Raw genomic sequence first — 27,572 nt, 5'->3', positions numbered from 1 at the left:
ACACCGGATCTTTATGATCTTCTATATATATATATATATATATATATATATATATATATATATATATATATATATATATATATATATATATATATTAATATTTTCGAAAAAAAAAAAAAAAAAAAAAAGTAGCCAAATAAGGTGGGTTGGGCCATGGACTCATTGGTGAACGTGGTGCCCACCAGGCAAAATGGTTAGCCTGTTTGAAATGTTTCATCTGCGATTGTTCCTCACTCAATTTCCTTTACCACCTGTACGGCTGTACGTCATTATTCAATTTTCATCCCAAATCAATCAAAATCAAAATCAAAATCAAAATAATTTGTTATAGAAAAACCCTAATTCGTCAAATCACCAATTCGTGTCATATAAGTTTCCATTCTGCACACGATCATTCTCACGCACCATTATCATACATATATCTATATATTTGTATCTATACTCAATCTCATTTCAGCTTCTGTATTCAACCATGTCAGAAGACGTGCTTCTACACTTCACATCGAACTCCTCAAATCAATCCGATCAATCGTTGCCGTCAAAAATTGCTAAACTCGAAGCTCGAATGGTTGGTAAAACATCAGCTTCTTCTACTGCTGCTGTGTCTACTACTCAGGTTCCGGTTTCGCAACTCGTAACAACGCGGTCTTCGATTACGTCATCTGTTGCCGCTGCTGCTAAGTTTGGGGCTAATGATAATGCTGCTATTTGTGCAGAATCTTTAGATTCTAGTGATTCTGAAGAAGATGATAGTGTGAGTAATTTAAATTATTTTTGCTGAATACTTTGCTTAAGTTTTCGTGCTTATGTTACAGTGTGGATTAATGAGTTCAGGTGTCTATGATACAATGTGGATTAATGAGTTCAGCTAGAAACAATGCTAATGCCAATGTCTTAGGTTTTAGTGATGTTTCAACATTATATGTTTAGTAGGTGCGAATTTTAGCATGAATAAATCAACAATGGATCGAGGACGCCACGTTTATAGTTGAAGTGTGAATTAATGAAATTCTATTGTAAAATGTTGAATGCAAAACAAAGTTAGGGAGGTCAAACTTATGTGTAGGGGTGTAAATGAGTCGAGCTACTCGTGAGCTCCTTGAACTCGGTTTGTTAAAAGCTTGATTCAAGCGGAGTTTAAACAACCCCGAGCTCAAGCTCAAACATTTTTTAGGATCGTTTAGTAAGCGAGCTCGAGCTTCTTATATTGTGTTTGAACATGTTCGCGAGCCTATCTCTCGTTAATAGTGAAGGCTTTAAACTTTATAAGCAGACCTGTTAAGCTCTTTGATGTCCAATTTAGCTAATTTTTAGTTTTTATTTCTTCACCAGAATGGAGGAGAGTTTCTTATACAAGCTAACTTTCAGAAGCGTAGAAAGCTAGCTGATGATGCAGACTCAGTTGCAGTCGACAGCACTAAGGTTATTTAGTGCTAATATTTTTCATGACTTTAAATCATAAAATTATTAATCTTAGATGTACTATTATAGCTTCGTGTTGTGAGTTTGTTTTTCTGTACACATGCATATTTTCCTTCAGATTTATCTTAGACTATTTTGGTTGTCATTCTTGTTTGAAACATCCAGGTAGTCGCAGATACAAAGCAAAAATTTGCAGAACCAATAGATCTTAAAAATGGATCAGATGTAAGTAGGAGAAAACAAACCCGTGGCAAGGGAAATTCTACTAAATCCAGAGGGCGTGGTTCCCTGCTTAATGATCAGACAAGATCTCAAAATTCTACCTCAAATGGTCTTCTTGAGAACTCGCATCAGAAGGTAATGTTCATGTGCAACCATTTCCAATGTTACTGTTAGTCATAGTACTAAGAGCCCAGACCGTCTAGTTTGTTTCTATGTTCTGTGACCCATTATCTAATGGTCATCTAACTTATGATGGTTATTCTAGCTTATTAACAATTTGTATATGTGGATTAGGATGTACCGTAATACATTGTAATTTCTATCTAGTCACATTGAAGCAACTGTCAAAAATATATATGTATTAAATTTAATGGTTACTAAGTAGATTAAGTGTCAAAAGTCTGGCCATCTCACCCTGGTACATTTGTAGTGGACGAGGTGGAATAGACAATGAAGAACGAAAAGCCGAGTTGTTTTTTATCATTAGTTTTTTCTTTTTATGATTTATGTAAACCTTTTATTACCGTATGAAAGTCCAATTTTATGGTTGAAAATCATTTATCCAAAAGATCAAGGATGAATGCAATGCTATGCATTTTGTCTTAAGAAATTTCTCCTTTTTAAGATGACCTTTTTTATGGATGTGTTGGAGTTTTATTTTAAAGCTTTAGGGTTTTGAAATTTGATACCATGAAAACCACCAAGTTTATTTTTGTGAACTGAATGTTTTATTTAATGCTGCATCTCTTTAGCTGGGAAGTTCCAGAATGTTCGTTATGGATATTTGCCCCCAGTACTGTCGTATATAAAAGAAACTCCTGTTTTGATTGGGTTACATCCTGGGATAATAAATGGAAACAAATCATTCTAAGATTAGGCCTACATTACTGCTAAATATTTCCAACAAATATTTTCGTTATTGCATCTGAGGAAGGATCTTACGTTAAGAATTCATTGTTTATTACTATAAATATCTGCTTGCGTAAAATCTACTTATCTTTTAGTAATATACTAGTCTAGTAGCGTGTAAAACGAATAAACAATAGCTTCCTTTTCTAGTTTTACAGTGTCTGGTTACTTTTAATTTCTATTCATTCTGTATCCTTATTCCCTTCTCATCTGATCTGAAATGACTTACGCTGTCCACAAATTGCAGGAGTGTATCAAGCCAATGGAACAACTTGGACAAAATGAACATGCTCCGTTCGAGGTAGTTTTCCTAACTACTTTCTTAATGTTGCTTTCTACATAAGTTACTTCTTTATATATGTAGATTAGGTGTTTATCTCATCTTCTTAAAAATTTATAAACCAGCTTCTATATGCCGATGAAGGTTGTTAATTGATTAGCCAGGTTGTTGACTAGTGAATAAAATTTCAAATGGATTAATATATGGATATTAATAGGAACTTATACCGCCCCATGTAAACTTGTTTGTTAAATAAGTTGTATGTCTTAAGTTTAATGGCATTTGTTATAGCACATTCTTATCTTGGTGTCATCTATGGTTCTTATTTTTATGGGAATATCTTTTTTGTTAACAAAATAGGAGGAACTCATATCATTGCGTCTCAAAGTATCGACTCTAGAGGAAGAGTTGCGAAAAGCGCGCCAGGAGGCCTCAGAAAGTCAACATATATGCCAACAGCTGGAAAAGGTTCAATTACTGTCAGCTTCTTATCTGAGTATTCAAGAACTCTATTGTAATAGATGCAGTATAGAATCACTATATATATTTTATTCTTTTTGTACAGGAACTTAAGGAGCTAAAATATGATGAACAGAAGGTGAAACCTAAGGTAAGTTTTGCGATGCTGTGTTTTCAACTTTTATTGGCATTTTTACAAGAATATGTATGTATATGTATGTATCTCTTTAGTCTGACAGTAAAATCGTTAATGCAGAGGATGAAAGTCATATCCGATTTGCTGATATCCGTTTCTAAAGCTGAGAGGCAAGAAGCACGATTGAAAGTACGCCACGATTCTCTGAGACTTGGCAATGTGGGTGTTATCAGGTAAAACATCCGATTTTTTTTTTTTTTTTTTTGTCAGTTTAGTCAATATTCAATTTCTTACCTGAATCAGTTGTGTAACACGATGTCTTATTTTTTATTATTTTTTTTGTTAACAAATTTTGTTCTCAACCTGCAGAGCTGGAACAGTCATATCGGAGACTTGGGAAGATGGGCAAGCCATTAAGGACGTCAATGCTCACCTGGTTTGTTCTTATTGATGCTATTGAATTTTCATGTTTCCTTTATGTTCATATACGTTTGCATCAAGTCAGAATAAAGAACGACTCCAGAGTTCCTTTCTCTCATGAAAAAACTGCAATATATTATTGCCGAACTCTTTGAAATTAGCTTTTGTAAATTATATGCAACTAACTTAACTAATACCTCAATTAGGAGGCTATTGAAACCTAAATATAAATTGTTTAGTGTAACCTCATGTCACAGATGGTTTGTATGATAAGACTTGCTAGAATTTTTCGTCGAAAGAAGAAAACACAAAGGTCATTGTCCCCAACAGAATATTGATACCAAAACACACACATATGTTATGTTCATCAATTAGATATTATCTATCATTTATCATAAATAAAAAATGTAGAATTGTACTTAGAACTCATTGCTTAATGCTTTAAAGAGAATTATTGTTTTTGTGTTATGGAGTATGTGATGTGATGTGATATGATCACAATATTTACAATCTCATTTTCTGCTTTCTAGAGGCGTTTGCTAGAATTACGTGAGGCTGTTGATAGACAACGAAAGTCACTTAAGAAAAAGCAGCAAGGTACATCTACTGTACTTTTGATTTTTTGAATTCAATCGATTATTAATCCCGATTACGGTTTTCGCACTCTGCTATTCTTTCAAGTAGAAATTAGTATTTTTTTTCTAACCAAGTCTATTTTTTTTTTTTTTTTAAGATAAAGGAGAAAATGAATCCGAGTCAGGAGGGCCAGAGGAAGATGTCATCATCCAGGATGAAATTTACAAATCTCGTCTAGCAAGCATCAAACGTGTAAGTTCCCTTTCTGTTTGCAATACTACTTGCATCTTTTGGTTTTGAAAGTTCTCATTTAGCGTTTATATTTTACAGGAAGAGGAAACTTATGTTCGTGAACGTGATCGATATGAATTAGAGAAGGGGCGACTTATTCGTGAAATGAAACGTATTAGAGATGAGGATGGTTCTCGTTTTAATAATTACCAGATCCTAAACCATCGATATGCTCTCTTAAATCTTCTTGGTAAAGGAGGATTCAGTGAGGTTTACAAGGTAAGTTTTGTATATGTTTCCTTCAATTATTTATTTTTGGTTGGTTGGACAATTATTAAATCTTAACACAGTCCAATAATATAACTTTGAAGTGATATTATGTTTTCTATCTAATGGGTCAAATGGGTGAAAAAATCTTACAAAATTTTAGAGTAAACTAACGTCTCATGTCGGAAATAATCTTACTAACTTTTAAGACAAAAAAACCTCATATATCATTATCATATCAGTAATAAAAAAAAACTGGATTGATGAAATCATCAGTTCATGTTATTATGTAATCATATTTGATGCACTAATGATTCATAAAAATTAAAAAGTTGAAACATTTAAGGCAAAACCTGTACGAATATAATTAGTTTTCTGACCTATTATCCAACTATCACCTAGCCACACCTCGTTTTCCGTATCATTTTTACTCATATCAACTGTGTAAATACGCACTGTTTTCTTTGTCAGGCATTTGATTTGGTGGAATATAGATATGTTGCATGTAAGCTTCATGGTTTAAACGCCCAATGGAGTGAGGATAAGAAGCAAAGTTACATACGTCATGCCATACGAGAATATAATATTCACAAAACATTGGTACACCATAACATTGTTCGGTTGTGGGACATCTTTGAGATAGATCAAAATACTTTTTGCACGATTCTGGAGTATTGCAGCGGTATGTGTACTTTAAACATCTTTTCTGTACAATTTGGTTAAATCAAAGTTACTATCATTTTAATGTTCGCATTATTATATACAGGCAAAGACCTTGATGCTGTTCTTAAAGCAACCCCGATACTGCCAGAAAAAGAAGGTAGGATAATTATTTGTCAGATATTTAGAGGACTTGTTCACTTGAACAAAAGAAATCAGAGGGTTATTCATTATGATTTGAAGCCTGGGAATGTTCTTTTTGACGAATTGGGTGTTGCAAAGGTAACTGATTTTGGTCTTAGCAAGATTGTGGAGGACGATGTTGGGTCTCAAGGCATGGAGCTTACATCTCAGGGAGCTGGAACGTATTGGTGAGCATTTTACAATTTACTAATTTGAAACTTGACAAGTCATCCTCTCAAAATTAAGACTTTTTTGCGCCGGTGGTCCCTCTTTTATACATCAAATTGCATGCCGCGTCCCTCTCACTCTTTTTAGCTCCGATGATCCCTTGATTTTACAAATGTTTCCTTGGTGGTCCCTCCGTCTATTTTTCGTTAGAAAAGTTCGTTAAGTGCCATGGCGTGTCGTTTAAGATAATTAACGTTATTAAACGACATCACATGTTAATCACGTGATGGCACTTGACGGAATTTTTTAACGAAATATAGACGGAGGGACCACCAAGGCAACATTTGTAAAATCAAGGGATCACCGGATCCAAAAAATGACACGAAAGCGGCATGCAATTTAACTTGATGTATAAACGAGGGACCACCGGCGCAAAAAAGTCCAAAATTAATTTGAAACTTTTATCTTTAGAATTATTCCTTATATCATAATTCTATAATTATAAATTATTTCTATTTTACTTTCTGGATGCATTCTACAAATCCATATATGTTAGCAGCTAATTAATGATTTCTCCCTTAACTGCTCAGGTACCTCCCACCAGAATGCTTTGAGTTAAGTAAGACCCCACTCATTTCGTCAAAGGTCAGTGTACATATTTGACTTTAATCTGTTCTTACTAGTAATTACCTATTTCCAAATTTAATTATTTGCCTTTAAAAAAATATATGCGCTGTTTTTATGTTTTACATTGGATGATATTTCCAAAGGGAGCATATAGTTTCGAAGATTTGTATTGTTATATCATCTTGTTTTTGAGTTTTGACTATGCAATAAGTTCTCTCTATTTTCTTCTGAAAATAGGTTGATGTGTGGTCAGCTGGTATTTTACTTTACCAAATGCTTTTTGGAAGACGCCCCTTCGGGCATGATCAGACACAAGAACGCATATTGCGTGAAGATACCATAATAAAAGCTCGAAAAGTTGAATTTCCATCTAGACCTTCCGTATCAAATGAAGCGAAGGTTAGTGCTTCAACTCATGTTCTCTTTTCTTTAATGTTTCTTACTCGCTAGCCAAGAAGTTTTATCGATATCAATTCATTCTGAGCTACGTTTGATGAAATATCTAAATTGTTAGATGACCTAGGCCCACTAAACACCATATGTAAAACACATTACCTGATCGCTAAACTGAAGAGCTTTCATGCACAGCCTGGTTGCCTTTATTATATGTTTCATCAAAACTACAAGTAGTTTCTACTTTTAAATATGCAAAAATAAAATCAAGATATTCATATCCTAAATATCTTGACCACAGATATGATTTTGAGCCTCCCTTGACCAACTCTAACATTAATACTGAACTTACTGGAAATTACTCAATTAGTACCTAAACCGTAAATTTTGGTCTACACGTGTTTCTGTTCTGTAATTTCAACAAATATATATTTATTGCTGCAGGAATTCATTAGGAGATGCTTAACGTATAACCAGGAAGATAGACCTGACGTGTTAACTATTGCTCAAGATCAGTACCTTATATACTCCAAGAAATGATCCCGAGGGGGAATACCGGTTACTCAACCAATAACTTATTTTTTTGCAACCGGTGGCCGATCTTCCACATGAGCTTTTTCTAGAAGACGCGTGCTACCTTGATCTATTGGGCTGAAAAACCACGTCACCTTAAACACCTCGGCTAATAGGAATTTTTCTTACTGTGAAATGTTTATAATATATTTTTTTCCCACCAAGTTGGTGTCTTGTTCCCATCACCCCCAAAACAGTTGTAGTCATTGTATGGGTTCTTTCACTTTTTGTATGTTAATATGAAAATGGTACAGATCATTGGCTTAAATTTACCATGTATCAGATACAACAAATTGCAAACAGAAGTATTTCAAGCTGAAAATGTACAGAAACACTTAAATATCAACAATCACCTCCATACTTTCGCTTTGCTAAACGTTGACTGTCAATTTTGTTTACGAGGGTACTCTAAAAAGATGGCAAAAATGATCAATGCGCTGGTAAATAATTACTTGTAACAGTTAATAAGCAAGCATTAGAGTTGGCACATTTTTTGCACTTATAAATCAAAACCCTTTGGTCACTCATCACTGTACTAATTTGTATACTCGGTTGACATTAATTCATCACTTGTTTACCTCTTGATTGGTTGTAAAAGGTTGACAACGGGCAATCCGAAAAGTCTCACAACTGACTGTCACTTTCATAATGTGAGAGTCATACTTGACACATTCAGCGGTTATGACGGGTGTCATAGCTTGAACCCTTTTTGGTAACAAGATGTCCCACTTATTACCGAGTGAGCTACGCGCTATTTGGCAACATATTGTTATCTTTATATATTCATTTGAAATATTTAGTTAAAAGACCGATAAGGTTGGTAAGGTTCAATGATTATTTTTCAAGGTTGCAAAAGACGTGAGACGGGGTCGAGACGGGGGTCGAGACGGACGTTGACCAAAGTTGACTTTTAAATACGAAATATATATTATATATGTATACATATTTTAAAGCCAAAAACTTTTAATGATTAATTTGTACCCATAATCATTATCACCGTTAATTTAATACAAAAAATTTAAACTAATATACGACAAATTTAACCGATTTTACCAACTTTCTGGCTTTTCTGAACTTTGACCGACTTTGACCTGATTTTTTTCAACTTTGACCCGAATTTTGACCGTTGACTGTCATATTAGACGGTTTCTTCGAGACGGAACGGGCTAGTCACCAAACTGTCGAGACGGGCGTCGCAACGGCTCGAGACGGGGTCTTTTGCAACACTGGTATTTTTTACTACAATGCTTAACCGGGTTATTCGGTGATCATTTCCGACCATATTTATTTTTTTCGAAAAGCAATATATGTTATAAGCACGAAAACTAGGGAGAACCCCATACAACGTGAGACAACAACACGACAATATGGGCCAAGTTGCGGAGACGGCAACTCGGCTAATACAATAATACAGAAATGAAACAAACAGGAAACCGAACATGAATGAACTAATAAAATACAACGAAATAAGAAAGGAATGAATGCAGAAACTAATCAACCACGATCAAGAACCACACGAAGACGAATTTGTAAGCCAATCGATCCAATCTATTCTTTTCTTTTTGTACCGCTTCGAGATCCACTCATATCACATCATATTTATGCCACCTAAATATGTGTTGCTAGAAGTTTCAAACTTGTGACGTCTTGTGAGTCATTAATGCCCCAACGATTAGGATATCTTGACACGATATATTGATTAAATAGGAATCTCTAAATTTAGACTTGAGAATTTTGTGACGAAAAATTTGACCATGAGGTTAAGCGTACCTCATCCGCAACGCAAGGTTTGCTTCTTTTTCACATGGTTGTTATAATAGTTGGTAAACATGTTTAATCATTCACCCTCTATTCTTTATGCTACACTATTTGTCATTTTATTTTTATTTTCACCCCTTCACTTTCTCATGTTTACATTAAATATTAATTATAGAGATAGAAAAGTTGCTAGTCTGAATTTTGATTATATATCACTATAATTATTTTTAGCCTCTTCTAAAGTTCTAATTGCTTCCTAGAATGTTTGTTATATAAAATTCTTCCGTTAGAAAAAATATCATATAGTTTGCAAGTGGTTGTCATATTTGTCTCTTGCTCATAAAGTAGCCAAGTAGGCGGTAAGTTACAATCAAATTTTATGGTTAAGAAATCGATGGTGGAGGGGCTTTGAACTCCCCATATTTACTTGTTTTAATGTCACGTTTTTAAGAAATTAAAATATATCTACATTTTAATCACTTAGACTTCCTTAAAATTTATCAATTTATTGTTTTACTCCCAATACACGTTTTCAAATTCTGCCTTGAAATATATATTTAAAAAGTTATAGACTTAGCAAACAATTTACTTATTGCAATCTTTGTTGGAGTAGATACAATTTTCCATTTATGCATAACGCCAATTAAGATCGATTAAGTAAGTTACACAAATGTATTTTTATTTTTGTTAATGATACGATGTGATATATTAGATAGATCATGGCTATAAACTAATTTGTTAACATATATATTTCAAAATCATTGTTATTTACTTCATATATCTTTACCTAATGTTAGTATATATAGTGATCTAATATACATCATATCATTATTCTCTTTTCTCAATATTCCCTCTCTAGCTTGTATCAAAAGCTTATTATAGACCTTAAAAATCCACCGCCCTTTTCCACCATCAACCACCATGAGTCCCAAAAATGACGGTTGCGCTCACCACGAAGATGACGAACGGCATAAACTATACCGCCACGTAGCCATTGTCATCGTTGCACCAATTGTCATAATAGCCATTATAATCTTCATCATTTACCTAGTCCTTCGTCCCACAAAACCACAATTCACCCTCCAAGACATCACACTCAACGCCTTCAATATCTCAACCGCCACAACCGCCCTCTCATCCAACCTCCAAATCACAATATCCTCTCGAAACCCTAATGCTCGAATTGGAATATTTTACGATAAACTCGACGTTTATGCCACTTATCGTAGCCAACAAATCACATTACCAACCGGTCTTCCACCATCATACCAAGGACACAAAGATGTGACCGTTTGGTCACCTTATTTATACGGAACTGAAGTTCCTCTAGCACCGTATCTGGCTATCTCGTTAGGTCAAGACGAGACAGCTGGTACGGTGCTAGTAGATATTAAAGCTAGTGGTAAAGTGAGATGGAAAGTTGGTTCTTTTGTTTCGGGTAAGTACCATTTGAATGTGAATTGTCCGGCTTATATTACATTTGGAAATAAAGACGGAGGTTATGCTGTTGATCCCGCCGTTAAGTATCAGTTAGTAGCAAGGTGTAATGTGGATGTTTAAGTTTAAATATTGTGTAACGCCGTTAAATATTTTCTTGCAAATATTGTTTTGTAGTATTGTGGAAAAAAGAATGGAAGGAAATCAAGAGGAAGGATATGTTGGTTTTCTATCTTCTCATAATCTAATTTGTTGTGGTATTATTTTTCTCACAACAAGTTCTAAATATTTTGTGTTAGATTATATAATGATTTTTCGATTTTCTTGTATTGTATCATCGATCTTGTTACGTTTCATGAAGATAACTAGTGTATACACGTCTGCAATGCGGCAAATTTGTATAGCTAGTTTATCAATGAAATATGTATAATAATTTTTTTGTTAAGGTTATCACCAAAATGCCCATTTTTTTGAAGCTTGTTGACTGACAGCCCATAAAAAAAAAATTGACAATTTGCCCTCGCAAGGCGCAAGAGTCCTTGCGACCTTGCGTCCTTGCGACCTTGCATCTTACCTAAAAAGAGCTGGTTAAATAATCATTTTGCGTTCACTGTTCACCTCACAAACCACACTCATACGCAAGCTTCTCTCTGGTGCCCATTCGCTCGTCACTCGCAAAATCGTCATCAAGCTTCCTTAGATTCTCGCAAACACTCGCAAATCACTCGCAAAATCTTCATCATCATCCTCACATCTTCATCGTGTTCATCCTTCCATCTTCATCGTCACTAAGCCGCAACCTTAATCATTCCATCTTCGATCTTCGAAAGTACAAGCGAGCTAATACGCCACCTACATCATCGTATCACCATCATCGTTCATTATGTCTCAAGAACAGGTTAGATTTTCTTAGATCTATGTTATATTTGTTATATTATTCGATCTATGTTAGTTTTCTTCGTTCTTTGTGCTTAAACAAAGTTTTTTTACGCCAACTGTTCGATAAAATGTGTCAATGAAATTTGTTTGTATTTTGTGATATTGTTTGTATATTATTGAGATTGCGTACGATACCCAGGACTTTTTGCTAGTTTTAAGTTGTAAAACTCGGTTGATATTTAGACGCAAGGTTAACCTTGCGTATGTGCGTAGGACTCACATTGTACGCAAGGTTTTGTTTGCGTCTTTGCGTATGGCATATGATTATTCTTTCATGTACACACAACGTTTTGTTTGCATACTTGCGTCTTTGTTCTAGGTTACGCAAGGTGTCTCTTGCGTCTTTGCGTCTAGATTGCATGATGCACGCAAGGTTAACCTTGCGTCCTTGCGTCCGTCATTATAGGCACGCAAGCTTTGTTTTGCGTCTTGCGTATGAGTGATTTGTCTGCTGATGTTCTTCTCACTTTTACAGGGCTATGTTGAAGGTAAATTGACCATGAAAAATATGTTGACCGTGATACCTCAGGTCAAGAAAATTTTGACTGAAAATCAAGAAAAATTATTCCGAAGTACATGCTTTGGTCCCTGGTTAGATCTTTCATACACGGGTAATGATCCTGGACTAGTACATGCCATGCTCCAACGGAAATGTGAGCGTTCATAAAAATTAGATGCTACTAAGTACCCGGAAGAGCAACAAGATATTTGGTTTACTTTTTCTCCTAATTTTATGATTAGATTTGGTCGGCGTGAATTTTGTTTGGTCACCGGTTTTTTGTTTGGATCCCGGACAGACATGGTCCATTACTTCCCTCGCAATTATGAATCTAAGACCGCACCCATTAGACGGCGTTGTTTTCCAAAGCGTGCCGATGCCAGCAATATTTTGGTTAATGATATACAAAACATCCTTATCAAAAAACAAGGTGATGTAAAGGTTAGTGATGATGATATCGTTCGATTAGCTATAATTTTGATCGTAGAGAGAGCGTTTATGGGGAAGCAGGGGATACATGTAGTTAATAAACAGTTTCTATGGTTGGTTGAAGATTTCAATAAGGTGAACGCGTACCCATGGGGGTCTCGTATTTGGGATGCTACATACTCAGCGGTTAGTGAAGGTTTTGAGGTTCGGGAAAGCCAATTAGAGAGTGGGAGTGGAAAGGCGTACACTTTGGCTGGTTTTATGTGGGCATTTAAGATTTGGATCCTCGAGGCATACCGTCGTACCATTAAGAGTTTTGCAACCAAAACTGACAAGGATGGAGTACTAAGAGCTTTATTTTGGAAGCGTTCATCTGCTGAAACCTTTACAGTGTCTGATTATCTCAAACTTTTACATATAATGGTTAGTTAACACATTTCCTAAGTATATACAGCAGTTTAATATTGAACATATCAGGTTATAGTGTATCGCAAGAAGGCGCAAGGTTAACCTTGCGTCCTTGCGTCTGTCGCAAGTTCAACCTTGCGTCCGTCGCAAGGAAAACCTTGCGTCCTTGCGTAGGTCGCAAGGTTATCCTTGCGTTCTTGCGTGTATATCCAGGCGCAAGATCAATCTTGCGTCCTTGCGTGCATCGCAAGATCAACCTTGCGTGCTTGCGTTTGGACGCAAGGTGACCTTTGCGTGCTTGCGTCCCGTTTATATTTACTAATATATTCATTTTCATTTCAGGATGATTGTCCCAAGAAAAAGAGACCTTTTCGTTCACTGCAGCAATCTGAGATTGAGAGAGCTTGTCAGTGGTGGATCCAGAGTTCCTCTTACTTTCAAGGAGAGGTTGTTGAAGAGGAGGAAAATACTGAAGATGATAATCAATTTGAGGAGCAGGTGGGTGGCAAGCAGGAATTATTGCATGAGGAGTCAGAGCAGACCTCAGACACTCCTCATCCAACACAGAATCCCAATTTGCAGGAATTACTGCGTTTGGTAAATTTATTGACTAAGCGGGTGGATGATCAAGAAAAGGAGTTGACTGAATGTAAAAAGAAGATTGATGATCATGAAAAACGTTTAATGGAACAAGAACACCATAAGGTAAATTAGGCGCAATGTTATTTTGCGACCTTGCGTCTGGGTTAAAATGTTGGCGCAAGGTCTTCCTTGCGTCCTTGCGCCTGTTACTAGGAATGTTACCAAGACGCAAGACATCGACGCAAGGATCTTCTTTGCGTCTTTGCGTTTTCGTTACTAACTTATTATTTGCGTCTTTGGTTAATTATAGTATTACAATGAAGATACATGTGTGGATCCTCGATCTTTCTCTGACAATGATACATCTCTGAGGGTTGTTAGACATGGGAAAAGAGAAAGAAGGCCCACTCGTGTTTTAAACTCCCCTTTCACAACACCGGGGTATAGAAAACCATTGGAGAAGGTATGTCTTGCGTCTTTGCGTGTGGTTTTTAAAATTGCTTGCTTGTTTACCTCCACCAGGCGCAAGGGGTTACTTGCGTCTTTGCGCCACCAGGCGCAAGGTTCTACTTGCGTCTTTGCGTGTGGTCGTTAAAATTGCTTGCGTGTTGCGTCTTGTCGGACGCAAGCTATATCTTGCGTCCTTGCGTATGTTTGCTAACTTATGACATTATAAAGTTGTCAAACGAAGTAGCCTCGAGAGTAAAAAGGCTAAAGGTTTCTCATCAAGAGAATAAAGAGGCTGAGAATGTGGTGCCATTGGATACTGAAAAGCCTACTGAAAAAGAGGCTGAGAATGTGGCTGTGGAGTCTGTGGAAAAACAGGCTGAGAATGTGGCTGTGGAGTCTGTGGAAAAAGAGCAACCAGTTGATTTGCCATTGGTTAATGAACCAGACCAGATTGAGGTTAGTATATGACGCAAACACTTTCCTTGCGTCTTTGCGTGTGCATTACTGATTGATGCAAGGACTGTCTTGTGTATTTGCGTGTGCATTGACGCAAGATCCACTTGCGTGTTTGCGTCTGCATTAGACAGACGCAAGACAGTTCTTGCCTGTTTATCCTTTATATAATTTTTTTTTTTTTTTGTAGAAAAAGGAAAAGAAGAGAAAAAGGAAGGAGGAGGATTGGGTTAGTGAGGAAGAAATTTGGTCCATGGTTGATAAATTTATAAACGATCAAGGAACTTTGCAACCACCACCACCTAATGCATGGAGAGATCAAAGGAAGCATGTTGGGCCAGCAAAATATTTGAAATCACTGATCTCCAATAAACAAGATACGCGTTGCATGTTCATTTTCCAGAATGAAACGTTCCTCTACCTTGATGCTGAGTTTTGGAGACGATTATTGGGAATAGCATTTTCTGGTTATTTGAAAAACATAGTAAGTTTGTTAATTAAACCAGAAGTTTGTGTTATTAATTTGTTTTTGCTTTTTAACATCATGATTAATTCGATCTGATTATAGCATATTGATGGATGGGCTACCTTCCTGTTGAGATTTCGGCAGAGGTTTCTCCCCTGAGCTAGTCAGATGTCCTCGAGCCCTCAGTTTCCGATTGCAGATTATACATGTAGTTCTCGATGGACGATTATGCCATTGGGTTTCCTCAATCAACTAGAGAGATTCAAGTCCTTTTATGATGATGACACTCAAAAGGAGGAGGAGATGGGGGATATATCTAATCCTGGAGCAGAGGAGATCATTAAATCCAATCCCCTAGATTATATGTATTTGATTGGTCTTGGGGATGGTAGTGATGACCTTTATCCATCCTGGGCTGAATGTGATAAGGTTAGTGCTTTTTTTTATATCAGCTATCCATTTTGAGTAAATTGTTATAGGCGCAAGACATCTCTTGCGTCTTTGCGTGTGTCGCAAAGGTCACCTTGCTCCCTTGCGTTCATTTGCAAAGACTTCCTTGCGTCCTTGCGTCCAACGCAAGATTAACCTTGCGTCTTCACTCCGGACGTAAGGTCAACCTTGCGTCCTTGCGCCACTCGCAAGGTCAACCTTGCGTCCTTGCGCCACTCGCAAGGTCAACCTTGCATCCTTGCTTATTGATGTTTTATATTTCTTTTGTTGCAGATTTTAATTCCAGTACATTTTTCAGATCCTGAACATTTTATACTACTCTCTTTGAACTTAGATGAACAGAGAGTATTTGTCTATGATAGTTTAAAGGGTTGTTTGGATAAAGGTCAACTCGATGCTGTCTTCAAAAACTTGTCAGACAACTTGCCGATATATTTGAAGGCTATAGATTACTTTAACAAGAGGCGGGACTCACAAATTGTTGAGTATTATGAGAACAAAGAAGATGTAGAGTTGATGATTGAGGATGCACCGTATGTGCCAATGCAGAGTGGTGGCCATGGTGATTGTGGTGTTTGGGTCTGCATTTATATGGAGAGGATAGTTTTTTGGTTGGGATCAGATTGACAACATTGGAGACCCTAAAAAGGCTGCTATGGAGTATAGAATTCGAATGGCATGAATATTCTTCCGTGCACGCTTTGACACAAAGGAACCACCACCACCAAAGGACCCAAAGGTTGTTAAGTAGTTAACTTGTACTGTAATTATTATACAGTTTATAGGTAGAACATGTAATTTTTGAATGTAAATACTCTGGGACAGACGCAAGGCTTTTTTTGCGTCCTAGCGTCTGGTTAAATGACCGACGCAAGGTCTTGTTTGCGTCCTTGCGTCTGATTAAATTTCAGACGCAAGGTGTTGTTTACGTCCTTGCGTCTAGTTAAATGACGGACGCAAAGTCATGTTTGCATCCTTGCGTTTGATTAAATGTCAGACGCAAGGTGTTGTTTGCGTCCTTACGTCTGGTTAAATGTCAGACACAAGGTCTTGCGCCTTGGGTGTACAATATTAATGGCCCACAAATACAAACTACAAACTGAGACTAGTAAACCAAAACCATAACCATAAACACAAATTAAACTAGTAAACGTTAATTTTGCACTAAACACAAAACATAAACTACAAACTGCGACTGATAAGCTTGGATAAACTAAAACATGAACTAACTAATTCTGATCTAAATCGTACGTTTGATAAAATTGAGACTGATAAGCTTGAGAAGGTTCTACTTTCTCTTTCGACTTTGACTTTGATTTTGAGGCTGTTTTTTTAACCCTCTGAGAAGTAGATTCACCGGTTAGGTCATAAGAAGCGATGCATGTTGTTCGGTTATGACCTGCTTGCTTGCAACGAGTACATGTTCTTACTTTCTTTTCAGTTTCTTCACCTTGAGATGGAATCCGATCGGTACCTTTTGGGCGTCCAGGTGCTCTTTTCTTTTGAATTGGGGGGTTTACGATTTTCAAGATCTTAGGCCCTGGATCCGACCATTCGGATCGATGGGGCAAAGGAAGGATGTGTTCGGAATACGTATTTATATAAGTTTGAGACATGAACCAATGTGATACATAACATGTAACATCTTCCACTCCAAAGAGTCGTGCTGCTGCAATTACATGTCCGCAAGGTATGTGTAAGACCCCGTTTTTCTAAACATGACGCTCGGGGCGTCATTTGAAGTCCAAGAATGATTAATTAATGATTTGGATGTAATTAGTTGACCACGTTGGACTTTAGGATGTTTTAAAAGTGAAATTGGAGGAAATCAGGTAATCTGTCGAGTTTGAGTGCAGTTTGTTGCGTTCTGGTGTGTCGTGATCCGTGACAAACATGACCGAAATGAGACAACTTCTGATGATGAGTTCTGACCACTTTATCCCGTTCCGGGTGAGTTTGTCGCGTCCTGGTGTCGCGAAACGCGACAAATGTCGCTGTAATGACATTTTTGGCCATTTTAAATGGAATCTTTGAGGGTGTTTTGGTAAATTCACATATGGACGAGTTTTATACCCCAAATCAGTTCCATTGCTTATCTTATCTTCATTTTCACATCCAAACACTCTTATCTTCAAGTTTGGAGAGAGAGGGAGATTCTAGAGAGAGATTTGAAGTTTTGATGAAGAAGAAGCCTGAATCGATCAAAGGTGCGAGTGATAAAGTTGTTTCTTTCGTTCTCGGCTACGTTTTTATTGTTATGGTAAGTTCTAAATCCGAATTTCATTGTTTGATTTGAGATTTCATGTTAGGGTTTTGAGATTTGTTATTTGTAAAACCCATTTAGATGATGAAGAGGGTTTATGGAAACTCACTATTTTGATATTTTGCGGGTTTTGGGTTGGTTAATGATTTAAGCATGTTTAAGGTTTGTAAGTGGGGTATAATCACTAGTATTAGTGATTTTAGGAGTGTTGGAACTTGTAAGACCCATTTGGGGGGTAAAATGGGTGAATTTGGGTTATGTTGAGATAAGGAAAACCCTAATAGCTATGATCTAGGGTTTGGCCATGTGAATTGAAGTTGTAAGTGTTAAGTTGTGTTGATTAGTCACTAATACACTTGTAAATGATGGGAGAATTGTAAATGGGTCATGTTTGGCTAAAATGGTATGTATAAGTGTTGAAATGGGTCAAATGAGTTAAGGTTGACCTAATTGGGTGAAATGGGTATGAAATACCCTAAGTTTGTGTTAATTGGTGTCAGTATACTTACATCACTAGTTTTAGTAATTAAAGATGAGTCTTGGCCATTTATGGGCGGTTTTGGGTGTAAGCGAGCTATTTAATGCTTTTGGGTCATTAAATGCTCAAGAGTGAGTATTGTGGTTAATTCCACAAGTTGTGTATTGAATGTGTACTTATGTATTAGGTACCTTGCTCGAAGCATACGGAAGTGCTAAATCACCACCGACGTGATAAGGTGAGTGGAATAATTATATGCGTGCATATATGATGTATTTATTTGTGTAGTATGAGTTGTGAAGTGTCGATGTATTAAGACACCACTTCTCACGTGATGAGTAAAGTGTCGATGTGTTAAGACACCACTCGGGAGTGAAGCATCGATGTGTTAAGATGCCACTCCGAGAGATGTAACGATTAAAGTGTCGATGTGTTAAGATACCACTCGAGAGTGAAGCATCGATGTGTTAAGATGCCACTCCGAGAGATGTAACGAGTAAAGTGTCGATGTGTTAAGACACCACTCGGGAGTGAAGCATCGACGTGTTAAGATGCCACTCCGAGAGATGTAACGAGTGAAGTGTCGATGTGTTAAGACACCACTCGGGAGTGAAGCATCGATGTGTTAAGATGCCACTCCGAGAGATGTAACGAGTGAAGTGTCAATGTGTTAAGACACCACTCGGGAGTGAAGCATCGATGTGTTAAGATGCCACTTTGAGAGATGTAACGAGTGAAGTGTCGATGTGCTAAGACACCACTCGGGGTGAAGTGTCGAAGTGTTAAGGCACCACCCGGGGTGAAGTATCGAAGTGTTAAGATGCCACCCGTGGGGTTAGTGTACGAAGTGTTAAGTGTACTAATGGTTGTTATGAACTCCGACGGTCTTTAAACACCGTTCCCTCGTTCGATTGGTTAACCATGGTTGTGTGTTGTAGTGTAGCATATTATATTGTTCGAGTTATATATGCTATTGTTTGTGCTAGCTTGTGGTCTTGAAGTTTTAGCGTTATACTTTGCGATGGTATGCTAATTATATTGCTAGCGTGTATGCGGTAATTGTGTAAGTGATTGCAAGTAAGTAGATTATATATGTATGTGTATAATTATTGCATTCACTAAGCGTTAAGCTTACCCCTCTCGTTGTTTACCTTTTTACAGGTATTGTGTTTGTGAAGTTAGCTAGTCGTTAGACTAGATGCGTAGGAGCGCTTGGGCTCGATGGGGTAGCTATTGGATATTGGACGCGGATTGGGGATTTGGTAGCCCCCGGGATTATGCTCTTGGTATCGGGTTGGGTTATTGTGTATTAACCCGTATGTCTTGTGATTGGGTCATTATTACCAATGCTTTTGTAAAGCTTAATTTGTGAACCAAGGGTCATGATAAATTGTAAAACGTATCATTATGATGTTATGTCTTTGATTAAAATAGAGTTGGAAATGTATTCTATTAATGGGACTAACTTATAAAAAAAAATGTACTCCGTTTTTGGTTTAACGGGTTGTGGTTGTTTCAGTATGCCTGATAATTGCCATTGCCCACATGTACAAGTTCTATCTTCTAGATTAACGAAGCCGTTTTTCCTTCCATCACGCACCTCTATTATATTGTTTGTAGATGGAAATGCTTGCCATCTTCTTGATTTGTTAGTCCTCTTGCCTAATTTTCGTTCAACATATGGAGTAACCGTTGAATTAAGACTAACTGCTTTGTTGTGATGTTTGAAAAACCAATCCTGTATTGAAGCGCGAAAAAATTCCAATAACATGCAAACTGGTAGTTTGCGAGCATGTTTGGATAGAGCGTTAATAGACTCTACACTGTTGCTAGTAAGGTATGCATACCTAACATGATCAGCTTGACTTCTGGACCATTTGTTGAAACCAACGTCATTTAGATACTTATGAGACGCTTTTAATCTTCGTTGAAATACACTAACATGATCTTGAAAATCTGACAAACGGTAAGCCTTAACCATTTTCCAATAGTGCCATTCAAAATATTTGAAATTGTTGGACATCGTTTTTATGTTCATGAATAGATGACGTGCGCAAAAAGAGTGAAAGGCTTCAGGAAACACATTTGAAATACCATGTGCTATTGAAGGAGCACGATCAGAAATAAAGGTAATCTCTGACATACGATTACTCATACCACAACTCTCTAAATGATCTCTTAGATTGCCAAAAAACCATGACCAAACCTCGTTTGTCTCGCCTTCACCAATTCCATAAGCCAATGGCAAAATTCCGTTATTGGCATCCATTGCAATAGCAACTAAATTTGTACCCAAGTATCCAGCTTTCAAATGTGCACCATCAACGATGATAATAGGGCGAACATTTTGGACAAATGATCGAATCTGCATGCAAACAAATCAAATGAGATTGCTATTAGTTTAAGATAAAACAATTATAGGATGAATGATACTTACAACTGCGCTAAAAGACATGTAACACATCACGAATCTATTTTCATTGTCAGTCACCACATTTGTCATGCTTCCTGGGTTATGAATCTTAATGTTATGAAGATAAATGGGAAGCATTCGGAATGAGTCATCCATACTGCCACGGAGCATCTCTATTGCATGACACTTTGCTCTCCATGCTTGATTGTAAGAAATGCTCACCCGAAAACGGTTGCCAACATCATCACGTATATCTTTTGGTTTATAGTCTCGATTTGCAGCTTTGAACGATTCCATCAGAATACTTCCTAACACCTTTTTGGTTGCATGTTTATTATTTCCCATAATTTGGGTACGTGAGCATGTGTGTACGTCATGCAATTTCTTTACGATGAAGTTATCAGTGTGACGTATTTTGTATGCACTACATTTCCACTCACAATTTGACAACATGCATTTAGCGGTGAATCGAGATTTGTCCGACTTTACAGGCTTAATTTGGAAGTTTTCTTCAAGACATTTTGTGTATAGATGGTTTACAAAATCATCCTTGTTTAAAAAAGTTTGTCAAACTTTAATCAAATCGGATACTCTATAACTGGTTGTTATTTGGCTCGTAGATTCAGTCTCTTGGTCATGCTCACTCAATAAAAGTGGCATATTCCAGAATACATCTTTTTTTTCTTCCTCTTCTTCATCTTCATCTGATCTTCTCTGTCATTTTCTTCCTCCGAATCACTAGACGCGACAACTGATTCAAAAGGGTGATCTGTTTTTTTAATTTTACATACGTTCTCAACTCTATAGTTGAAAAAATCAAACTCTTCTGTGTTTGGAGGTGGTATTTCAGGTCGTGCTTCTTTCAAATTGGGTGTTTGAAGGTTTGTTTGGGCCTCGCTTATTGGTAGGTTTTGTTGGACATCGTGTGTTGGTAGGTTTTGATGGACATTGTGTGTTGGTAGAATTTGCAATGACTGTAAGTTTTCTGGGAGTTGATGCATTGTAACTTTGTCGACAATGTAAATATCAATAGGAGCATTTGATATTGCATGTTGTAGAAAATCACGAAAGTCTTCATAATCATCATTAATATCAAAAATAAGATTATCGACAACATATCTCATTGAAACAGGTGCATTAGGTGGCAAATTAATTTTTCTAAGAACATTTTTTAACAATATTCTTCGAGTAATTGGTTTTTGGGGAGCAACTTGGAGTTTTAATCGTGTTCTAAAACAATCTAGAGGCATATACATAGGTAAGTTATTAATAAATTGAAAAGAACCACCACAACATATATGAATAGCAAAGGTTTCATTATCACTACAACTCATTATTTAAAACAACAGGAGAAAAAAAAGTGGAAAGTTACCTTAATGATGCTTGAAATTACATGATTTATGTGGAAATGAAGTGAAATGAAGCTGATAATCTATAGTTCCAGGTATAATGATTATATAGAAATAAAAGGTTATCCGTAATAGTACAAAAATCTAGCAAAATCTTATCCACGAAATTATGGAAATCTTATCAGGATAAGACGCAAGACGCAAGGATGCATGGCTGTTTGTTGCGTTTGTCCTAAACGCAAGGTCGCAAGGCGTCTTGCGCCTTGCGAGGGCAAATTGTCAAAAAAAAAATTTTAGGGCTGTCAGTCAACAAGCTTCAAAAAAATGGGTATTTTAGTGACATTCCCTTTTTTTTTACATGTAGTGGATAGTATTTCATTCTTTTCGACTTTTTTTTATTTTATTTTTTTATTTTGCTCTTCAAATTATGATAATAATCCAATTTCAAATAATATGTGTTTAATTTCAAATCTATATCTATATCTATATCTACATAGTCATATAAATCTCTAAAATGATGATTTCATCATTAAGTTAATTACTCCTTAATTTTCATAATGATGATGTCATAATTATATATTAATTTAATTAAAAAAATAATAGGAATTTTTTTATAAAAGAAAATACTAATCTCTCCTAAATTATAATTTTAATTTTCTAAATAAAATTAAAAGGCATTTATTATTACTAATAATTATTATTATTAAAAATATAAGTACTCAACTTTGAGTGAACTTTATTATTATTATTTACTTTTAATATAATAATTATAATTATAATTATTAAATTATTAATATTCAAATATGGATTATTTTTACAAAATTAATTACGTTACATATGTATGCGAAAATAATGTCTCTATATATTTGTAAAAACAACGACAAGTTTCTTAGTCAAACGGGTCATTAAAATAATGACTTCAACATTTACATTCAATTAATACCTAAATTATGTCATTAAATTGTTTCGTTTAAACAAACCCGTAATTTCACGGGTAATTTTACTAGTAATAACATAATGACTACCAATTTATTTTTGAGTAATTATTCTATTTAAAACTGCATTGTCATTATTCAAAATTATCGCAGAGCTATTAATCGAATTATTTGAAATCTCCCTTAACCAATATTCGAAATTAGAAAGTAATTATATAACTAAAATTGCATAGTCATTATTTGAAATTATTTTGCCAAGCAATTGTTTGGGTCACCTCCTATCACATATGGAGGAATCGTAATGATCATGTTTTTGGCAATAATATACTTAGTGCACCTAAGATAATCGTCAAAATACAAACCAATAGTTTCGAATGTATCAAGTCTCGGTGGAAGAAAGGCATTTTAGATTGGCACAATTGGATTTTTAACCCGAAGTATTTTGATGTTGTTCGAGCAACTAAAATGGGAATTGGCTAAAGATTGGGTTTTTTTCATCCATTATCCCAATGGTTTCCTCCGCTTGGTGATTAAATGAGTTGATAGCCGTTTACTTTTTCGTTCATTTCTCAACACTGTATCGGTTATTTGCTCGGCTTGTCTTTTCAAGTTCTTTAACCTTTCAGAGAAATAATTGTGATAATGGGTTTTTTTCGAAGTATACTCTAAATTTATGCTTATGTATTCTCCTTAGTCTGCCCTTTGTGTAATTGATAGATATAGGTTTGACTTGTGTCCATAATTAGTTTTTGGGCTTTTGTATCGTGTGTAGGCTCGTGTTTCATTAGGAGATCCTCGTAGCTACCGCTTTGTAATTGTTATATTTGTTCTTAATAAAAGTTGATCTTTCAAAAAGAAAAAAAAAACATTTATTTAAAATTGCATAAGTGCATAACCATTAACCCGTTATTCGAAATTATATAACTATTAATTCAAATTTTATAACCATCATTTAAAGAGATAATAATAATAATAATAATAATAATAATAATAATAATAATAATAATAATAATAATAATAATAATAATAATAATAATAATAATAATAAAATATTTACATTTGATGTCCTTATGATTTTCCTTGTTAAACACATATAGTCCTTACTAAAAAAAATGGATCGGGTTGAAGATGGGTTTCAATTTAAGAGCAAAAAGCATAATAGTTGGTCAACCAAATTAATTATGACTTATGCCATGTAAGATAAGTAGTAATATAATATATAACTAGTGAAACGACTCGTGGAACTACTGGATTGTTTAAAAGAAACAGTATAATGATATATTGTAGATATTAAGTGAATATAAATCCTATAGTCATTTAGTTTAATAACCCGTAGGACCACAGATTTCGACTAAGAAAATTGTCGTTGTTAACTTGGTCAGAATAAATAAACTACATTCATTCTCTCACCACATTTCTCTAATTTTCATTACAACTACTATTTTCCTTGTCATAAATGGTACTTATTTAACATTAAAAGAGGAATTGAAAATACCTGGTTCAGCCTCGCAAAAATCGTGATTATTTTTGAATTTTTCTATCATACTATATACCATCATTTTAAATAGTCACAATATGATATGACGTATGTTATCGATTTTCAGATTCTTGTTGTTTAACAAACATACAATAATAAAACATTCAAGGTGTGATAAATTTCATCATCAAACAACGCATAAAAGAAATAATTATTTGAAAAAACCATTAACAATGACATGAAGGTTGTACCTACTTTTTGGAAACAAACGGTTATTGGATAATATGGTAAAGATCGAGAAAAATAGTTGTAAAGGTTTGAACATATTAAGAAAAAGAGTTGTGATAATATATGATGGAGATGCTCCGAGATATATATTTATAAAACAATAATACCGTATTAAATATTAAATGATATTTTATTAATTATTTTTGCCTTCCAAATCGTCACTCATATATTATCGGCATTTATTTGTTATTATTTTGTTTATTTTTTAATTAGAATTAATATTAATATAAAATAAAAACATCATCATTATGAAAATTAAAGTGTAATTAGTGAAAGGATAACATAATCATTTTTAGAGCTTTATATTTATATTTATTTTGTATATTTTTAATTAGAATTAATATTAATATTAATATAAAATAATGACATCAACATTATAAAAATTAAAGGTTAATAGAAAATTACGGAGTAATAATTTATTTAAGTTATTAAATAATTAGTTACTATATGTAGAATTTTTTTAATTATAAAATACTTAGGATTAATGACATCATCTAAGTGATCCAGATTTTTTTCTTTTTATTTTTGATTTTTTTCTTAACAAATGAATTAGCCTAATAATGACATCATCATTATAGGATTTTGTAATTAAACTAGTGAAATGACCCGTGGAACCACGTGTTTGTTTAAATGAAACAGTTTAATGATATGTTTTAAGTATTAAGTATTAAGTGAACGTAAATGCTAATGTTATTTAGTTTAATGACATGTGGAACCACAAAGTCTGACTAAGAAACTCGTCAGCTGAACATTTCATCAAACACCTAAAATGCATATTAAACAATCCACATCCATTCATGAGAGATAATATCGATTGTCATTTTATTTTAAAAGTGTAAATTAAAATATAAATTTAGAATTGATTTCCTTCTGTCTAGCTTTTATACCTTCTCGTACTCAATTCAAAATAATTAATTAAATAATAATTCAAAATTATTTAATTTTAATAATTAAAATAATTATTAATAAGATTTAATAATAATAATTAATTAATAAATTTTAATTTAAATTATTTACATTAATGACATCACCCACCATGCTTAGATTTCTTTCTTTTTCTTTTTGATTTTTTAATTTAGGAGAGATTAATATTTACTTTTATAAAAAAATTCCTATTATTTTTTTAATTAAATTAATATATAATTATGACATCATCATTATGAAAATTAAGGAGTAATTAACTTAATGATGACATCATCATTTTAGAGATTTATATGACTATATAGATAGATTGTATAATGGCATCATATAGATGTCCTCTAATTTTTTCTTTTAAATTTTTTTTAACAAAGAAAATAGTTTATTTATGATGTCATCAAATTAGAGATATAATAGATACTATAGATAGATAGATATATAATATATAATATATATAGATATTATATTATAATTATATTTAGCAAAATACTATCGTTGTAATGTTGAAAAAGTGCAAGTTATAAATTAATAGTGAATTGTGACCATTTTAAATTATCTTTTTTATATTTTTTTCGATTGATTTACTACGACAACGAATGTGTGATGTTAATACACGAATATCATAAGTGTGAATTGATGAAGAAATAAATTCTAAAAAGCAAATCTATACTATATATGACAATGTATTTTGATAATGTCATGTTTTGACGATTTTCCAGTTTATAATAAATGTATATCAGGTGTCACCTTTATAAATAAACAATAATAATTAATGAATTATAATGAGATAATTATTAATAATAAAATTTACTAAAAACAAAGTAAGAAATAAGGAAATAAAATTGTAAGATAATTACATTAGATTAATAAAATATTTGTTACATTTTTAATTCTGTTACATATAATTTTGTAAACCCATTCAACCATCGCCTTTTTAAACCAATCAATTTTTCTTCTCTTTTTGGTACCTTTTTTTTTTTTGACAACGATTGGGATCACCTGAGGGGACTAAACCACCCGTTGTTATCATCTCTCGTTTCGACTATGCCGAAGCAACGATAATAACCCTACCGACATTGCTGCCCGGAAGGAAACCTTGAAACCGATCCATTGTATTCATATCATCTCTCATTTCAACATTAGTTAACATTTATGTTCTTTCTTCTTCATACTCTATTATTTATTCTACATTTTTTCTTCATTGTTATCTTCCATTATCTTACGTTAAATCTATTTTGACTATATATTTCACAGGTTTTATGATGATTGATGTTACTGAATAAGAGTTTTGCTTTATTAGAGTAGATGATAAATTTATAAAGTCAAGTTCCTTTATGAAAAAGTTATTAATCCCACCTAATTCACTTCTCATTTACAAAGTTTACACTAATTTTCAGTGAATTTCTCCATGTTCCTCAATAAAATGATTAATTGTGGGTATTTGTTGTTGTTTAATCATTTTATTGAGAAACATGGAGAAATTCACTGAAAATTAGGGTAAACTTTGTAAATGAGAAGTGAATTAGGTGGGATTAATAACTTTTTCATAATTTGTAAAAAATAGTCGGTGCTGTTCTGTCTCGAGTCACAATCTGTAATAAATAGTCGAACCGAAGATCGGACCATATAGTTTGTTTCGGTCTGGTTCAATTATTTTTAGTGTCATTTTCGGGTTTAGTCATGCTTAGTCCAGATCAAAGAGGCAAAATGTGGACCGAGGACTGGACCGAAATACCTCGGTTCGGTTGGAGATTCACTCGTTTCCTCATTTTCGGTTCGGTTCCTCAATTTTTCCAGAACCGTGCACGCCCCTACATATGACACGGAAGTATAATATTATAATTGTTTTTACCATGTTAATAATTTTTTTTTATTTTATATCTTTTATTTTTTTCAAATTTTATTTAGAATATACAACTTATTTTATATTATTTTTTATCCTTCTTTTCACTAAAAAAATCCCCACCCTTAAAACCAACACATATTTTATTTTTGAATTTTTTTAAGGTAATAGACTGTTATATTAAGAGGTTGATTTTCACACACTACTTTTT

The 27,572-nt window shown here is 34.4% G+C and overlaps 2 protein-coding genes across 2 annotated transcripts; both read left to right on the top strand.

The window, feature by feature from the left end:
- Positions 1-307: 307 nt before the first annotated feature.
- LOC139839923 (serine/threonine-protein kinase TOUSLED-like) lies at positions 308-7,869 on the top strand. Its single transcript, XM_071830137.1, has 16 exons — positions 308-754; positions 1,333-1,422; positions 1,588-1,779; positions 2,801-2,854; positions 3,194-3,301; positions 3,399-3,443; positions 3,549-3,661; positions 3,798-3,864; positions 4,379-4,445; positions 4,582-4,676; positions 4,755-4,934; positions 5,394-5,604; positions 5,689-5,953; positions 6,524-6,578; positions 6,798-6,959; positions 7,398-7,869. Exons 1-16 carry the CDS (start codon positions 473-475, stop codon positions 7,491-7,493), a joined length of 2,082 nt encoding a protein of 693 aa, XP_071686238.1. The 5' UTR covers positions 308-472; the 3' UTR covers positions 7,494-7,869.
- Positions 7,870-10,205: 2,336 nt separating this feature from the next.
- On the top strand, positions 10,206-11,083 carry LOC139844274 (NDR1/HIN1-like protein 1). Its single transcript, XM_071834491.1, has one exon. It carries the CDS (start codon positions 10,206-10,208, stop codon positions 10,842-10,844), a length of 639 nt encoding a protein of 212 aa, XP_071690592.1. The 3' UTR covers positions 10,845-11,083.
- Positions 11,084-27,572: the final 16,489 nt, after the last annotated feature.

The sequence above is a fragment of the Rutidosis leptorrhynchoides genome, chromosome 4 (assembly GCF_046630445.1).
Source record: "Rutidosis leptorrhynchoides isolate AG116_Rl617_1_P2 chromosome 4, CSIRO_AGI_Rlap_v1, whole genome shotgun sequence".
Lineage (NCBI taxonomy): Eukaryota > Viridiplantae > Streptophyta > Magnoliopsida > Asterales > Asteraceae > Rutidosis > Rutidosis leptorrhynchoides.
The sequence above is the reverse complement of the archived record's forward strand: the minus strand, read 5'-3'. Positions and strand labels throughout refer to the sequence as shown.

Bases quoted from the DNA above. Each gene is read 5' to 3' on its own strand.
- LOC139844274 (XM_071834491.1), top strand. From the start codon at position 10,206: ATGAGTCCCAAAAATGACGGTTGCGCTCACCACGAAGATGACGAACGG.
- LOC139839923 (XM_071830137.1), top strand. From the start codon at position 473: ATGTCAGAAGACGTGCTTCTACACTTCACATCGAACTCCTCAAATCAA. The intron at 4,677-4,754 runs GTAAGTTCCCTT...TATATTTTACAG, and splicing joins GTCTAGCAAGCATCAAACGT to GAAGAGGAAACTTATGTTCG. The intron at 5,605-5,688 runs GTATGTGTACTT...TATTATATACAG, and splicing joins GATTCTGGAGTATTGCAGCG to GCAAAGACCTTGATGCTGTT.